This window comes from Cygnus atratus, chromosome 2 (assembly GCF_013377495.2).
Source record: "Cygnus atratus isolate AKBS03 ecotype Queensland, Australia chromosome 2, CAtr_DNAZoo_HiC_assembly, whole genome shotgun sequence".
NCBI classification, from domain to species: Eukaryota; Metazoa; Chordata; class Aves; order Anseriformes; family Anatidae; genus Cygnus; species Cygnus atratus.
The window spans coordinates 11,504,108-11,522,501 of NC_066363.1; the positions used below are offsets into that span (position 1 = coordinate 11,504,108).

The 18,394-nt window shown below is 41.4% G+C and overlaps 1 protein-coding gene across 2 annotated transcripts in view; it reads right to left on the reverse strand.

The window, feature by feature from the left end:
• Positions 1 to 18,394, reverse strand: part of ADARB2 (adenosine deaminase RNA specific B2 (inactive)) — a 306,450-nt gene that overhangs the window by 8,026 nt on the left and 280,030 nt on the right. For both annotated transcript variants that reach the window (XM_035564316.1, XM_035564317.1), the window contains 2 exons: positions 11,134 to 11,302; positions 669 to 850 (listed from right to left, as the gene is read on the reverse strand). In XM_035564316.1, the coding sequence (XP_035420209.1) occupies positions 669 to 850; positions 11,134 to 11,302 (351 nt within the window). The remainder of the gene's footprint in view (positions 1 to 668; positions 851 to 11,133; positions 11,303 to 18,394) is intronic.

The following is an 18,394-nucleotide window of genomic DNA, read 5'->3' on the forward strand; positions in this document are numbered from 1 at the left end:
GGGTGGAGATGGGGAGAGATGAAGAAGAAAGGACCAGAGACCTGGGGTAGGGAGAAGGGCTGGAAAGAAGTGGTGGCAATGGAAGAAGCCCAAAAAATAGCCGGGAACCACCAAGCTGCTCACAAAACTGGCAGCAGGCTCAGCAGGGAGCAGCAATGCCTCCAGGAGGTGTCCTGAGCAGGCAGGGCCTCCTGCATGAACCCCCAGCCATCTGATGGCCATTTGCCCTGAGTGAAGGAGCAGGGCTCCAACTAAGGGGCACTGGTGGGGGGTTGCATGCATGGGTCCAGAGATGTGAGGACAGCTTCTCTTGGCTCTGCACCTTTGTACCCTCTTTGGGTGAGGGAGAGCAGGATGAAAGATTTAAACTAAAAAGTACTGAACACTCCCCCTTTTCTATTATTTTTTATTTATTTTTTATTACGAATACCTTTTTCCCACTTAGTATATTGATGGGTTTCCTAGTCAGCTTATATCCACTACTGATCTTTTTCATGGTCACTGAATTTAAAAGCATGTTTCTTCATTCTACAAAATCATACTCAGCAGGAAAAAAGAAGGCACGGGCTAATCGTTTACTCACAAACATGTAAACTTTCCTGTCAGTGACCTGCGCAATTAGCAGTGGGAGAGGGGCTCGTTTGTCTCGCAGGCAGGTGTTCGCTTACCACTGAGAAGCAGCTGATTGCGCCGGTACGAAGCTGGCAGCTGACCAATGTCTTCTATTCTATGGCTCATTACCCGGGAAAGGTGACCAGTGTGACAGAGGCTTCCCACAATGATGCTGTGCAAGTACATGGGTTCGATGAAGGAGCTGAGGAGCGCACCTTGGAGCCCAAGGATGTTCCATCTGGAAAAGAAATTCGGGAGAGAGAAAACACACGGGTGGAGGAATGGCCACAAGAGAGCAGCCCTGGGAAAATCAGCAAAGACCAACACATGGGTTGGAGGGATGAAGGGTAAAACCATTCCTGTCCTTGTCCTGTCATGCGTGAAGCACTGCGCTGATGGTTTATTATACTCCTGTAGGACTGATTCTCCCCACACAATGTTTTTAGATTACTGTGATGCCACTGACTCAAGGGACATATTTCTGTCTTCTGCTATTGCAGAGGCTTCCTGTTAAGAACTATTCTTTATACAAGCATTTTGGTTTGATTAAAGTTAATTTAGCATGTCTTTAGCAGAATCCATTTATCTATCTATCTATCTATCTATTTATTTATTTTCTGCACATATCCTTTTTCAATTGCAAGGGTAGAGCTATAATGAGTGCTTCTGTTATTCTACCTTTACCTACCCTTTGTCCTACATTACTACCATCCCTATTCATACAGGCAAGACGCCATGTGACTTAGGTTGCCAAAATTATCACAAAGGTCTTGTGAATGATTTTTGAGAACCTCATAGGCTGACATTTCCTTGCACAAATAGACATGCAGATATGAAGACATCTATACGAAACAAATCCTGTTCCTGATAGGCAATTTATTTGTAACCAATAGTTTGACTCGTTCTAAAGTGTTACCAGAGATGAACCTGTCTCACCTTGCTGATGTCTCAAAGGTGCAACAAAATGATGGTGAAAACCTTGGGGCCTTCAGTCTGTTTATGACTGAGTTCCTTACTGGTGGATTAGTTGCCAGAACCGTCATTTATTTTAACTTCCTACACATTTTTGCATCATGCTAGGCACATATATGAATGGGTTCTGAGTTCTTCAGGGGACAGGTGACTGGCTAAAAATTGGAAAAAAAAAAAAAAAAGAGGACGAGATGTTGTGTGATGCAGTTATCTTTTGTAGTAAACCTGCTCAGCTCAGCCCATCTAACAAGGAGTTGTTCCCCACCACAGAAACACTAACGTGCTCTCTTACCCTTGGACAATATTTTTATGAAAGCTGAATGCTGTCAGTCTGTTTGAATAGTTTTGAGTTCAGGAGTTCAAACTGAAAACTCCTCGGAAAATGTAGTTTTGCAGAGTGTATTTTGGCTCATTAAAAACCAAAACACCGACAACATTTGGAACTCTGTGGCTGACTGAAGTAGAGGGTAAGAGGTGCCTGCTATTTAAGGCAACAACCAGTGGCTGCCATGCTAAATAATGTGTTTAAAGCACCATCTCCATCAGCAGCAAGCATTATGTAGCTAATTTCTTACATCATTGTTCTTTTCATTAATTAACATTTCTCAACCGTTAGTGCAATTATTGCAGTGCCTCAGTGCTGTATGTCTCTTTTCATGATTAATAAGAAGTCATTATATTTCCCTTTCCTGAAGCAGTCAATTAACACGGAATACTTTCCATTAATTACTGAATGTTTAAAACCAGCATGCTGTACCTGGAGAGCAATCTGCTCTAGGAACCTGTGACACCAATTGCTTTAAAAAGTTCTCTTTAAATTTTATTCCAAAAACACAAGCAATTTAGCTGGCTATATTAATTTGCCTCCGAAGCAGGGCTGTGAATGAGAAACATCTTTTAATCTCATGCAAGAAAAGGCAGCCATCTGGCTGCTGAGGATTTCAGAGTCAGACTCTCCCTGTCTCCCTCTGTAAATGCAGGTCATTAAAGTAATGTGTTCATCTACATAAAACTCAAATGGAATATAAAAGGTAATATTTATATACAAACAATTTAGTCCCACAATTTAAACAGTCATTGATTTTATGAAACATTTACTTTAGTTGATCAGATTTGCATAACTTCATTTCGGAAAAAAAAAGTGTGGTCATTCCTGCAAATAACATCACTTTTAAAGGAAAGCACTAGCTGCCTCTTTGAATAAATGTCTTACCATGATGCAAAATTAATAATGCAAGCTTAAGAAATTGAGTTGAGTTCAGATAACAGCACTATGCCTTAAATGAGCTTCTGAGGACAGTAAAAAAATTAGACAGTGATATCTCTGTCCAGTTGGAAGCTTGTGAGATTTTGGTGTTGTTTTTAATATTTGACATTTCCTTAAAAAAAAAAAAAGTATGATTGAAGGAGAGAATAAAAACAGCTAAACAGAAAAACAACATATGTTCAACAATATTGGAATTTTAATGATATGCACATCACAAGAAATCATCTGAGCTTTATTTACCAAAATAGGAAATAGTGTTCAGATCATAAATTACAAGGTAATAGTGATCATTTCATTTAAATTCTTTGCATGGAACCTGCCTTTTCTTTAGAGATATTTCTCTGCCTAATTCTGAACATGTTCACCCTAGCATATAAAGGGATTGGGATGTCAATGGAATCACATTATTGTAAATCATAGTATAAGCACGATCAGGTCAGCCCCTATGTGTCAAAAGCATTTCATAAACATTAATTAATTCTCACAATGCTTAAGGGAGGTAAAACCCCGTTTTTATACACACTGGGAAATCAAGGCGGAAAGGCAGCACGATTTGCTGAAGTCTGTGGCATTATTCCCATCCCAAAAGAAGACCCAGAAAGGTTTGGTAGGGTGGGTGGGGGCACAAAACTCCTATATCAGCAGTGGTAGGTAAAAGTGGCTATAAGACAGATTAACAGAGGGGTGAGACTGAATAAAACAGGGGACATACACGGCACGAGAGCAAGTCGTGCCTGGTGGGGAGAAGGTGGTGTAAAAACCATGCTGTCCTAGAAACAGATACCATCCTGTGGTAGAAAGGGAAAAAAAAGCAGAAAAGGTGCCAACATCGACAAGACAAGATTCAGAGGGGAAAGCAGCTTGGATGTCTTGATGGATTTCCTTGAGCAACACCAAGGCTGGTGTCCACTTTCATGGCAGGGGGGAAACAGGATGAGGGTGGCACTGGCAAGTGACGTGCTGCTGGTGGCTTTCTGGTTTGGCATGGCCTTAGTTTGGCTGCAACCATGCAGGGAAGAGGGAGAAAAAAAAAAAGAAAAAAAAAAAAAAAAAGAAGGAGCTTTGCTTGCAAGTCTGGCCCAGGTTCAGTGTTTGGCTGGTTGTTTCATTCTGGAAAGCAGCCCTGAGCATGTGCACGAGTCCCACCATGCCAGCACAAGCCCTAGGAAAAGAGGTGCCCTGCGCTGAGCTGACCAAGCAAAACGAGACCCTTGCACTGCCGCTCCTGCCCTTCAGAGCACAGGACAAGCATGTTACTGATGGGGGAAATGTTCACTTACTCATTCCGTTTCTGGTCTGTGGATAAACAGACCTACCTTAACGGGCTGCCAGTTCAGCATTTTGCAATAGGAATAGACTTAACTGACAAATATTGGGGGGAAGGTCTCTTGTTCTGTGTGGTGTTCATCCCTTGACCAACAAACATGAATACTGCACTGAATTGTAGCAACAAAACTTGGTCCTTTGATAACTGAGCACCTAACATTTTTTTTTTTAAGGTGGATGACAAGGAAAGTTCTCTGAGCAACAGTGAAGCTATCAATACGGGTGTTCATTTCTGAAGGAGCAATTTCTTTATAGCCTAATTTAGGTGCATGAAAGTAGCTGTGTTCCCATCTGTAACAAAGTGCTCACTTCAAATGCAGCTTTTCAAAATAAAATTATTATTCAGAGCAATGCAGTGTTACATTTTGGGTCCTCAATATATCAAAGTGACTTTTCTCACTATGAAGAAATATGCTGTATCATTCTGAATTTTCCTAATTGAGCAAGATTTTAAGGGCTGTTTTCAAGGCCAGGCATCTCTCTAATAACTTATATGCTGTGTGCTCCTTAATAACCCTTACACTAAAGAGAAAATCAACCCACTGCTCCCTTAGTCACAGATCATTAAAAAAAAAAAAAAAAAAGAAAAGCACAACAAAATCTTCAGCAAGCAGGATCAACAAAAACAAATGTCTCCCCTTTTCACCTAAGTATGAGAGCTTTCGGTGCTTAAATGGAAGGAAAGAATACCCTTCCTTTTGTTCAAACAGCAGATATTACTGCACTGTTTACAAAGACAAAATCCAGCGTCTGGTTTTCAATATAGATAATCCTTAAATCAATATATTTTTGCCTGTTTGTCAATCATGGAAATGCCAGCGGTGAGCTGGGAGGCATCCCAGACCAAGGCAGCCTTTCTTTAATGAGACGCCGTGCTCTCCCGGCCCCACCGAGCCCCAGCTGGCTCCCGCGCTCCTCGCCAACCAACACCACCGGCGAGGCGTTTGGGGAAATACATCCCCAAGCCACCCCCCCAAGTTATTTTCAGCCTTGGTTTGCACGTGGCATCATTCAAAGAGAAACTTTGGTGCCTGCCTGCCCTCAAATTGCTTCAAAACTAAGATGTGGAGAAATTGGCATCGATGCTTCACAATGTTTTGGGGAGCAGTGTCCACCTGCCATTGAAGCTGAGGCTGAAGTGTCTCCTCGGGACCTTTGGAAACCTCGTCTGTTAAAATGCACTGCTGATGAATTTCAAAGCTTATTTTGTTAAGGCTTTTAATAAAAGACACACTATTTGGATTAAGAGCTTTAAGTCTTACCCACTTGGCGTGTTGTTAACCTCCTGTACCACAGTTTCTATTACCGATATTTCCAGCTATGCTTCACACAATATAAATTGTTATTCACGGTGGCCTGTGCTCAGCAGAACACCTGTGGTGTTCCTATTTATATGACCATTTAGCTATTATTGGTTTGGAAACTGGAACTAGTGCATTAGTTTTTGATCTGTATTTTAACAGTGGGTGGTTTATATATGTTTTCTGGAATATACCTCGTGGTGAAAGATTGAAATTGAAATCTCAGTCACACAGAAAGGGGTTAAGAGGGAGAATTACAAATCATGTGCACAAATCATCTCTAATTGAAGATCTCGCTGTGCTAATTGATTTTCATTTACATTAATATGCAGCCTTTGAAGCAGCTTTTCTTAACAGTTACCTTGTCAGGCTCAGCCTTCTGTTAACAATGGCTCTGGTCGACGGGCTAACGCTAAAATAGATCTAAGAATGCCAGTTTCTAACACTGACTTTTAGTCTTGCATTTTTATACGCTACATTTAAATATAGTTTAATGTGCCCAAATCATCTTGTAAAGTGCTCTTCAGATTCCCACTGCTAAATCCTGAAACAGTGCTTTAAGACCACATTACCTTGCAATACTCCGAAGATATTCTCAAAAAAGATTCCTCTAGCTTACAACGTAAACTACAAACCTTATCCATGGGACAGGAATAGACTGTCAGGGCTGTAATGCCAAGTTTGGAGGTCCTTTGTTACTGTTTGTGACATTTCATAGAGGAGGTATAATTTAGATGTTCTAGGTCTTATTTAACCTCCAGGCTTAATGCCACCGTTTCTGTGAAGTACAAGGAAGTTGATGACCATTAACCTGGTAGCAAGAAAATACACAGTCTTTTAAGGGTGACCTTTTAAGAAGCTGTAGTAAGAAAACAATTTTAAGGCCAGAGCTTACAAGATACACACTGAATTCTGGCTTTTATTTGCTGTATAAAGACAATGTTTGTGAGGACTGTTTCCCTCAAATCCTGTGTAAACACGTTCTTCAGGCCTGCACCCTTCAAGGGCAGCTGCGGATTGGCAGTTGGCAGAGGCCAAGTTCTGGAAGAGGACAAGCGCCTCGTCTCATGCATTTACTGGTACGTTCATACACTATTAGATGCAAGTTGGATGCATGGAAAGCTGGCACCTCTCCAGAGTAAATACATCACCTAGGTCAGCTTAAGATCTCCAGTCCAGTTGCTGAGGTGTATCAAGGAAGAGGTTCTTGGGGAAGAGCAGTGCACTGCACAACTCAGCCTCCAAAGGGACACCCAGACAAGAACCAATTTTTTAAGTTAACCTTAGCACTGAACACTTGGATTTAGATCCTCAAATTTGCGCACATTTGTATGGTAATGATAAATGACCTGGGAACACTGGTTTATGCTATGAGGCTGCTGTGTCATGGTGGTCTCCTCCTTGCACTCCCAGCACTATTGTACTTCTCTACCAAACTACGGGCAATGGTCATCATTAAACCTTTCTGCGCAGCTATTCAGGGGGGAATGCCCTGCTATTATGGGTTGGCTGATGATGGGAGAAATAATTTCTTCACCTTATCTGCATGGAAGATGAAGGGAGCCAGGTGCTAGTGATGAGATGTGTAAGTCTGATGAGCTCAGAGTGCAGAGCAAGAAACCATACAGGAGGAAGGACAGACAGTATGTGTTGGCAAACCAGGGGCATGGTGGGACTAGGGCTTGAGTCATGGTGGAAGGAGCTTGGCCTGAAGCTCAGACAGAGTTTCCATGAGTCAGAAGACAAAGCTCATGGAAAGGAAGGAAGTTTCTGGACTCTGTGGCAGACTGTCTTTCCTCTATAAATCTAACCAAAGGATGATGGACTTCAGTAAAAGAAATATACCATTCTTTAATATTTTTTTTCAGTATATTTCTTCTACTTTAAGAAAAAGAAGTAGAGACATTTGGAACTTCTTATTTTATATATGTATGTATTTGCTTGTGCAAATTATCACCTGCAAATCTGGAGTGCGTGTATATGCTTGGTGTGTTGTGGGAAGCCAGCAGAGTTGTGCAGGGGAGAGTGGAGGCTCTGGGCTGTCTTTGTGCAGCTGGGGACTGTGTCACCAAAAGGGACACAGACAGCCTTCATCCCCAAGCCCCAGGGCACCAAGGGAATGCTGCAAAGCTCACCCCCTTGGCCAGTAGGAGCCTGAGTGCCTTTCAGACCTTGCTGTTCTGGACATTTACGAGGGTTCAAGGTGAGAATTTAGTGCTGGGCTTTCCTAAAGATTGATCACTACACCTGAATCTTTGAAGAGGAGTGGAACTCTAGACACATCCTTTATCTAACTGCGTGTGCTTTAGTGTGTGTGCTTGTAAGTTTTCCATCAAACATCTGTCTGTTCCTGGACAGCAAATGTAGAGACTTCCACCAGCAGAAACATTAACTTTGCACTGACCTTCTAAAATGAGCTGATTCCATGTCCAGCCTTGGTGTGAGAAAGCAAGAGGAACAGAATTTTAGTCTAGTCCATTGTATGAATGGTTTGGTTCCATGAAAAAAGAAAAACTAAGCTTTTTTAGGGCTGTGATGTTGACTTAGGATGTCTTTGTTGATATAAAATCCATAATATAACTTCTGATTACCATCAAGAAAATGTTAAATTACTCACATTTTCCCCCAAACAGTTGATCTTTTTCAGAATTATTTAGCTCATGATACTGCTCTTTTTCACAGTGTACATTACATTAGAGAGAAAAGAAAGTCAAAATCCTAGGTGTTAGTGTAACTAATGAATTTCGGGTCTAAAGAACATGGTTTAATCCTAAAATCTGTGGCATAAAAAGGCTGAACTGACTTTAGCTGCATTGTGAGACTCACAAAAGTTCTGAGTGTAAAAGCTAACACCTGCTCAGGGTGGGTTATCTGCGGATTCACGGAGCCCAAACTTTAAATTTGCACATATAAATGCATAGGATTTTAAAGCCAGAAGGAACCACCAAGATCTAGTCTGACCTCCTCTATAATGCAGTTGCAGAATTTCACCTCATAATTCTCTGCCTGAGCCAAATAACATGAGTATTCATGCTAGAAGTGTCTGTGCTTTAATTCAGTAAGGGAATAGGTATAATACCAGGCTGTTTATCCTGCAATCTCAACACAGCCACAGTACTCAAATAATGCATACCAAGCATCAAACTCTCTCAAATTTGTGGTGATAGTAATAAAAATTGCTAAATGCCTTTGAATAACAAATAAATCTGATTAAATCACTCTCTGCTTGTGGCTATCCTCTGAGCAGGAAAGAATATAAATTGTTAGATACAAGATTTATAGAATATTATTCACTTTTCCGGGTAACTCTCTCTATTCTTGGATCTTTGATATTCTGATAGCAATGTCCTTTGCAAATAATGCAAAATGATGTATATTTTAGCAGCAGGTTAGGTTCTCAAGAGGAAACATTCTCTAATAGCCCAGTGCTCCTGAGGGGCTTTTACAAGCAATAAAATCCAAAGTATACAAGTCAGATTTTTGTCAAATCTTGGTTATACAAACATGAATTTCAGCTCTGGAGATTTTTTTTCTCATTGCTAGACAAGTCCAGATGATGTGAAACTAGATTCCTGCATCCTGCAGACATTTGAAGAGTCAACTGTCATTGTGTTAGAGCAAATATTTGGAATCTGAAGAATGGCATGGAAACCACCTTCTGATTTCTCCACTGGGGCAGAGAAGGGAGGAAAGGGCCCTTGCACAGCAATATCATTGTTCACCAAACTCCACTCCCGTCTGTACTTTCTATGTCCAGAGATGAAGACAAAAAAATACTCTATATGTGGTGACACAAAGGTGAGGTGAAACCTTTGACTTCTTCCCTGTATGGGTGAGGAGGATAAGAAGGACAAAGATCGATCATAGATTGTATTTAATATGGTAAACTGAAATTTGGGATCAAGTTTATTGAATATGTCATATCCAAACCTTTTCTCACCGGTCTTTGTTTTGCTAAGCCCTACATAAAATTTCTAGCAGCCAAAAATCACTGGCAACATGCTCATTGCTAATTTTTTTTCTTTTGTCTAGGAAAATCCCATGCCTAGTTGAATTACAGTGCAAAATAAACACTGCAATAATTCATACAATATTGGAATAATAATATCAAAGATGAGACCTGCAAGATTTTTTTTTATCCTGGAAAAACATTGTGGTAGATTCTTTTTTCTTCACAGACATTAATGCTGTTTAGACATATGGCAACAAGGAAAGGATTCACTGAACGTGCTTAGCAGATGTGCTTGGAGAAAAACTAGCTTCTGCGAGTGTGTATTACAGTCAGCACCCACACCAACAGCAAATGTAATACTGTTTGCAAAGCCGATATTTAATTCACTGGCTAATGACATTCAAAACCACAGAGAGTGCAATATTTCAATCCTCACAATTCTCAAACTTTTTTTTTTTTTTTTTTTGAGTCTGAATTTGGAAAACCCAGCTGCATCTAAGAACAGTGCTGGAGATCCACTGAAAACAGTTTGGGTTTTCTGTTATCTCTTTATGAATAAATGAAAATATTATAGCAGAAGATGCTCTTTATCTGTCATGCAAGCACAGCATTTGTGACGATTACACTTAGCAGAGTGTGGATTTTGTGTTCTGTCTTTTGAGCCTGTTAGTATTTACATTTGCTGGTTCAGTCGTACATTTTTCTGCCAAAATGCGAGGCTTTGCTAAGCCTAGAGACCAACTGAACTTTAGCAGGTCATCTGGTTAAAGCTAAGTTAATAATTTATACATTTACATTAAACAAGAGCTTTACACTTTTTAAAAAGATTTTGCTTATATTGGCTTTTAATAATTGGGCCAAATTCTCAACTGCTGTAATTTAGCTGAGTTCTTAGGAATGATATTCCAGCAGAGAATTTGATCATAACATTTACATTTTTATAGCTATAACGTAGTGTATTTTACATGGAGAGCTGCATCTATACACATTATATATATAATTATGAGCATAAGTATACGCGCATGTAGAGGTATATACCGATTGTATAAGTATGCATCCAACTGCACACGCTTTGTTTTCAGTTTGTGATAACCATCATTTGTTATCAGTTAATGCTCTAAATAGAGAAAGGCAAGTATGATGACATTTTATGTGCCACCATGGAGTAATTATGAAATATTTGTAAATGGCAATTATTCTACATAAAGATATGTCATATTTACAAGACAGAGTGGAAAGCCACAGAGGTGGCTGTGACAAGAGAGCTCTGCAATGACATTCAAAATATTAGCAATATTCTTAACAGTATTTAGGGCACTTTATTGGTACAGATGAGGTAAGCTTATCTGCATGATGGTTGGATTGCAAGTTTTGCAGTAAATGATCCAGTAAGAGCAATAAGATGTATTTTATTTGCACACTGAAATTCTACTGGCAGAAAACGCTGAAAAGAGGGTTTATATTTTTGTCACACTGTAAAGAGCAACTAACGACCCATGGAGAATTTGGGAAAACGTCCTATTTACATTCCAGCCTATTTATAGGGTCTATCTTTGCATACAAAGGCAGTCTTTGTTTCTGCAGGCTTTGTCAGCACCTGTGAGTTATTCCCCCATCAGTAGCCATCGTTTTTTTTGTGGCATCAAACTTCATTTCCACATGCAAACAGCTTTGTGATGCACGCACATCTGGTGGTACGGTACCTGGCGATTTTGTCCGTGCAGGACATGGTGATGAGCTGCTCTCCCAGCAGTACGCCGTCCCACGTCTGTGCCGCGTTGTGGCACCGGACGGGTATGGTTCCTTCTCCAGACTCGATCTTTGTTCGGAGGTGCCCTCGATATTTTCTCACTATGTGCTTGCTGCTGTTCACTGCACAAAATAAAGGCAAGAATGGCAATAATTAGATGCTTTTGGATGCCTTTTGAAAGAAACCGAGAGGCTGTGATGATGCCATGGCTTGCATTTGCAACCGCCTGTGGAGTGCCTTGAAGTTGGGTGCAAAATTAGGTGAAAGTATAGCTCAAGAAAGGGGTACAATGGAGAAAAGCATGATTTGCTTTTCACATAAATCAAAAGTTTTATATTGTAGAATCATAGAATCAGTAAGGTTGGAAAAGACCTCCAAGATCATCTGGTCCAACCATCACCCAGGTCCCTCAGCCGCTCCTCATATGACTTGTGTTCCAGCCCCTTCATATATATTGACATTACACAAATTGAGGTCACACTGATGTTCTCTTTCATATTTGAAAAGAACAGAGATGATTTTCTTTTTAAAGAAACAACACAATTCTTTTTTTTTTATTTTCTCTTTTCTTTTTCTTTCAATCTTATAGGATTGAGCTGTTTGGAAATGTTTGGAATTCCCAATGGCTGGAGGGTCTTGGTTTGGTGACCAGAGGCTCAGATGTCTGATCCAGGCCAGTCCAATAGCTTGCTGTGACATTCAGTGGTGTTTTCTAAATGATTTCAGAACTGAGGTATGGTTTGTTACCAAGAAATTTCACTGAAAATTCTCAAAAGTTGAAGTTTTAACTTCTGGACCTAAAGAAAATTAGAACTCAGTAACTACTGTTTGCTTAAATTCCCTCTGTAGGGATTTTTTTCCCCTAAAGGGAGTTACACTACTGCCTTGTGCCATACTGGTCTCTGCCTTTGCCATCCGTCACTTCAGCGATATCACATATTTGAGGACAAGGTGACTGCTGTTGGGGTGGTGAAGGGCAAGCAGCTAATACATGTGTCCTGTGCCGTGGTGAGCTTGTCTCGCAGATATACAGTGAGTGCAAAATATAGTGACATTTCTGAAGTACTTTGCCATAATTTTTTACTTTTTATAAAAGGTTATTACCGAAATTACTCTTAGTGTCTTATCATGCTTCTTTGTTCCTGAGTATTTTGGTTGTAAAAGAATAGCAATGTAGGAGCAAGGAAATCCTCTGGATCTGCTCACTGTCTTACCTCAGAGGGTTTTGCTGGAGGACACCTGAAGAATACCTTCTCCATGCAACAGACCTTTTACATTTTAGCCCAAAGGAAAAGGAGAGATGGTACAAGGTGGCCTTCACTTTCCAGGAAAGAAGTACTGCTTCTACAGACATGAGGATTTTGACCATATTTGCAAATCTCCTGTGTATTTTTCCATGGCCAGCTCCTTAGCTGAACCAGGAGGTTTCTGCTGGTGAAAGTGATGCTCCTCAGCCCTTAGTGTGCTATGGGGTTGTCTGGCTTCATTCTTCACATTGAGTAACACTGGGGTGTCACAGGTTGACTGCTCAAACCTCTGGCCATGAGCGGTTGGGTCCGTGGATGCTCCCCAGCCACCCGCTCTCTCCCTCCTGCCACTTCTCATCTTTGCCTTGTAGGACTGCTGCCTGCACTGCGAGCTCTGGTTGAAGCAATTGATTGACTTTGGCTGCTGCCAATGGATGGCTTACAAAAAGAGAATGGGAAAATAAATCACTTCAGCCCTCTGGGATTAGTGGAAGCAGCAAACACATGTAGAACAGCAGAGTCAGCTGTGACCTGCCAGCCGACGTGGTGGCTGAGCCCCCACAGATCATTTCCTCTTGGATCCCTTCCTGTTTTTTTAAAATTCAATGTGGGGATGTGCGTGTGGGCAGCTGGCTGAACCAGGTATTGACTGGATTGAGTGGCCACAGCCAAAACTGATTCCCACCCAAAACCAGGCTCCATCATACCTGAAAAGTTTGTAAATGCTGCAAACTGCTGCTTCGGGAACTGATTTTGGGGAGAGTGGTTATTGCACTGCCATCCCCACTAACTGCTGTGTCCCTGGTGGGAGACATGGTGGATACTGTCAAACTTTGGTCAAAAAAAAGAAAAAAAAGAAAAATCTCAGCCTCTCAGAGACATCTCAGATCCCTCTGCCCTCGAGTTGGGTTGTGCCAGCTCTGTAGGGAAACCATCCCCATGGCTGTATGCACTGCCCATAGGTACATCTCTCCTGCCTGGGGTCCCTCCTGCAGCGTTGTTCAGAGGATGCTCTGTGTATGGGATTAGCTGTCTGGGAACCGGTCCATAGTCTTCTGGCGTCTCTGCAGGAAACTTTTTTAAATGCTTCTGAGCAGTGATGAGCAGCATGTTTTATTATTAAACAACAGAGGGATGGGGAAGGAAGCATGAAATTTGGACAACAAAAGAAGAAAGTGATCACTTCTGCCTAACAAATGTGTCTAGCTGTGCAACAGAGGAAATGTACAGCAAAGCCACTATGCCTCAGTCTCATCACACTGAGATCTGGAGGTATGGCAGAGCCAGACCTCTGCCAAGGGAGCAGTGAAGAGTGACTCAAGAGGCTACTGCTGTTTCGGCTGGAAGAAAGTTTTACTTTAAGTAAATTGGTTCTCTTTTCCTAAGCTTTCCCGCAGGTAAAATGAAGATAATGATGCTTCCTTGTTCTGCAAATTCATTTAAAGGTACTGCTCAAAAGCTATTTATGAAAGCCAGATGTTATTCTTTCAGTAAAGATCTACCACAGGAGTCCACCTGCAGGAAATCCCCTAGGACAAAATGATTTGTTAGTATTTCTTTCCCCATCTTTTTTTTTTTTTAAAGAATATTTTCTCTAGCTGGGTCTCTCTCCCCATTTCTGACATCTCTCTACATTCCCCTCACTTTTTCAGCTCCTGCTCTGAACCTCTCCTGTACAAGCACTGGTCTCCTTGACCACTCTCTATTTCAACTGGTTCCCCATATGCTTTGCATATGTGCAAGGGGCCATGCAACTGCTAGGGAATTTTATTGACCACATGACAAGATGAGCAGCCCATTATGTATGTGACTTTGATTTTACTATATATATATATATATGTACAATATTATCTAGGGTGTGGCAAAGCATCCCCCAGTGTGCTGACAGAGATAGGGAGAGAGCCAGTTCAGGTATAAAAATATCAGCAGCCCTGCAAACAGCTGTTGAGCATTTGAGGAATCTAAAGCATAGGCCAACAAGTTGAATGCAGAAGATCTTAAACATTTCTGTGAGTTTTGAGGGGGATACTTGTCTAATTTTTGTTTGTCTGGATGTACAAAGGCCAAAGTACTCCAGGTCTGGTTGCTCCTGTAGCATCTCAGACCCGGCCTGCAAGTACCAGGAACTGAAAATAAAGTTTTTTTAAAGCATTAAGAAGTGTGTGTGACTACACAGATCATCTCACTTTCTGAATGCTCACATTAACTCAGCCCATGTATCAAACTTTGCTCCCCGCACTGTGTGCCCTGCCCGGGGTGCAGCCAAGCAGGCAGCATTAGCTGATAGGATTCAGGCTGCTGAGGCCAGCGTACGCTCACCCTGGGATGCACTTCCACAGCACCGATAAGGGGTTTTAGCTGCTCAACTGCTATTAAATTCAATGAATAGGGTGTGACTAAAACCCTCTGCTGTGCTGCCTGTCTCAGGCTGCTCACATTACTGGGATAGCTGGCACCCATGCTCCAAAAAGAGCCGTAGTATGTAAAGAAAATACTAATAACCCAGACCTCTGAGTACTTTCAGATTGGCAATGATTAAATAAATCCAGATCTGCATTTGCAACACACCTAGTTCCTTTTTAATGTCATCAAATAGTGCAGGAAGATACAAATATTGAAGAAAGAACAAGATGTCTCGTGTTTTGCACTGGAGCTGCAGACAGACTCCAGCACACGAGCTGCTTGCTGGCAGTAAGAAATGCAGTCTGCTTGCTGGCACAGTCTGCTACGGATCATTTTAAAGCAGCCTCAGAAATATATTTATTTATGTAACAAAGTCACAAACTACAGCCTACTGCTGTTCTGCTGTTCAGCATGATCAAAGCGTCAGTGACTACGAGCATTTCTGATCTTTGCTGTGCTGCTCCTCCAACTGCTTAATCTCAGCTAATTGCAGGGGAGAAGGCGTCTGAGGATGCCACTTCAACCAGAACAAAATGTCAATTCAAACCAGAATTGGAAAGGACAAATTTAAAAATCATTTGGAGTGGATTTATGATGTGTGCTGTGCTCAGATGTGGAAATTACTCCTGAGAGTTTCTAAGATAAAAAGGTGCTGGATTATTAATTATTGGATTATAAATTTACACAGGTGGCTTGTATTCAAAATAGCATCTTGAAATCCACTGATTTCAAGGCTCGACCCTTATTTTCACATTTTCTCCGGGACCAGTTCTGGCTTAAATGGTAATGAAAAAAGCCACTCCATATTTATTATTTAGTTGAAGGAGTGAAGGGGGAATGGACGGTGATTAAACAGAATCACATGAGTAAGGCTCTGTCTGAAATTTTGCTTGACTGCCTCCAAGGTTCATTTTCTATTTCCCTGCTTCAGTGGAGGCTGTTCTCTCCTCATGAAGGAAGAAATAAAGCAGCATATCTTGCATTTTTTTTCCCTCAGTGCTGGACCTTCCACTCATCAGCATAGTTTATAAAGCTTCCTTAAAGTGGTTTGAAACAAACGGGTGGAAAGAGAGGTGTTAACATCTGACTGCCTTTGTACTTTGATGGTTATTAGAGATGCCCATTCCTCAAGCAGATGCTGGATAAATGAACACCATTGCAGTCTCTGAAGTGTTGCAGTGAGCATCGCAGCATTCTGAGAGCCTTGGACATGTCTGCTTTGCTGGTAGGCGGCTGCCCAGATAAATCTCTGCCGCGTTGTTCTTTAGCAACCGGCAGAGAGCAAGGCTAAGGTGAGATGGCCCAGCTTTTAGAAGCAAGAAACTTTAGGGATATTCTGAAAGGAGACTGAGTTTAGGAAAAAAGAACAGGGCCCCTCACAAAGGGCTAAGTTGAATTGTGGCTACTGATGGTAGCCACCCAGAGCCAGGCAGGTAAAGGCAAAGGTCTCGTCTGAGGGTCTGCAGAGTTCCCTCCGTGGCAAGTGCAGTGATGCATCCTTCCACCTGGGAACAGGCACCTGGTTTACACCAGTCAAATGTACATGGAGGTGAATCCCTTAAAGTCCAGACATGCTTTTTAAATGCAGGCCAGGAGGCCGCTTACATCTCCAGGGAGCTCTTCTGCCCACTGCCAGAGCCATGCAGCACCTACCATGTGCCAGAGCTCAGTTCACATCTTGGTTTTGGACCGTGTCGTTAAGCCAGATATGCAAGTGTAAGTACTGAACACATACTTTATTCAAGAACACCTGTGATCTGTGGAACTGAAATTAAAAGTTGAAATTGAACTTCTTTACCCTTTCCCTCCTCTGTGCGTCTTTTCTTGCTGAAGTCCTGGCTTTGAAAAGCAGTCAGGTAGCCCATGGCCTGATGAAAGGTGCTGCCTTTAGGATGTTATTCTTTCTCCTCATCATTAATCCTCAGATAACATTCATGAATATTTCTACTTCTTCCATAATTTCTCATCTGTCAATAGTTTCAAGTGACGTACAGATAATGTACAGATAAGAAAGCGAAGGGAATCTGCCCATTCATAATGCATCAATATGTGGCATTTAATCCATCTCACTGATGATGAGAAAAATGTGAAGTTTTTCCCATCAGTTGAACAGAAAGGAAATGACTGCATTATTTGTCCTTTTCTGGTTTAAGTACATGTCAATTAAATTAGTATTTTAGGTTTAGGCAGTGGTGTTAGAGTTGGTAAATGAAGGAAGGGTGTAAGAATGCTACCCCATCATAGCAAAGCTCGCTGCTGTGTTTTAATGAAAATTCTTCATTTTAGACCACCAAAACGCCTCCATATATGATCAATGAAGGGTAAAATTTCACCTCTTCAGGTGACATAGAACTTTTATAAAGACATTTTATTATTTTTGTAGAACAATATGAAATGCATTGCATGCTCATCCTAGGGGGAGGTGTTGGCTACCTTTATGAAACTAACTGCTAGCACGGGAAACAGCACTCTAACACAAGAAACCCATTTTGATGTTGGACTAACTTCTAAGTGAGCCCTGGTCCCTCATCAAGCCTTAACCCTTGGGACAAAAAAACCTAACAAACCAACGAACCACAGAAATACATCAAAGTATGTACCTTGCAAACAAGTTCTCCATTATGTCTTTGAGGAACCCCTGGGATCACAATATGAGTAACTAATTAAAATTCTCTTTAAAACAATTTGTTGACAACAAAATCATGCCCAGTTTTCTCTGAAAGCTATAAATAACTTTTACAGGCAAGGAGGAATGAGCAGTCCTGGGTCAGGGACATCCTTCACGCCACACACAAATCCAGGCTGGAGACTCCAGCCTGCTCTGGAGGAGAAATGCATTAGTATGTTAAAGACGAAAGCACAGGATCTGTAAGTGGAATTAAGATTCTGTGCATGTGGCAATCAAGGAAAGTACAACTCAAACACTTCAGGATTATTATTTTTTAATTACTAATTGCTCCTCTCATCTAAAATTAGATGTGCAGTGTCGTTGCTTTGCAAGTATAGAGGCCCCTGAAGAGAAAAGTTTGGAGACCTGGCAAAAGGCTGTGTTGGCTTTGTGAAACTCCATGATGGAGAAAACTTCTGCCTCTGAAGCCATCATTAGCCTCATCTCCAGCCACAGAGGCAAATTAGCTGGACTCCAGCAATGATCAGCTGATCTTTGGTAGTATGGACTGCTGGTGCATAGGTTAGCAGCTGAGCAAAGCCAGGGCAGCAGTGGGAGATGCATGGGGACAGCAAGAGACTTGGTGGTGTGCCATCAGCTGGAGACCAGCAGGGACCAATGGGTCACCTATGTCATCAGCTATGCATCATCATATCTTCTGCCCATTTTCAAAGAAAATGGAAAAAGGTTTTCTCTTAAAGATGAGCTTTATCTTTTAAATGTGCTTTCTGTGAAAAATTGTCAACATTCCTGGAATTGCCCATTTGGTGACAATTTTCTACCCTGCCATGTTTTAATCAAAAAGTTTACACAAACAGAGGCAATGTACTACTCATCATAACCCTCTTTTCTTTATCAAAGAAACATGCTGTTATTCATGTGAGTTTGGGGTTTTT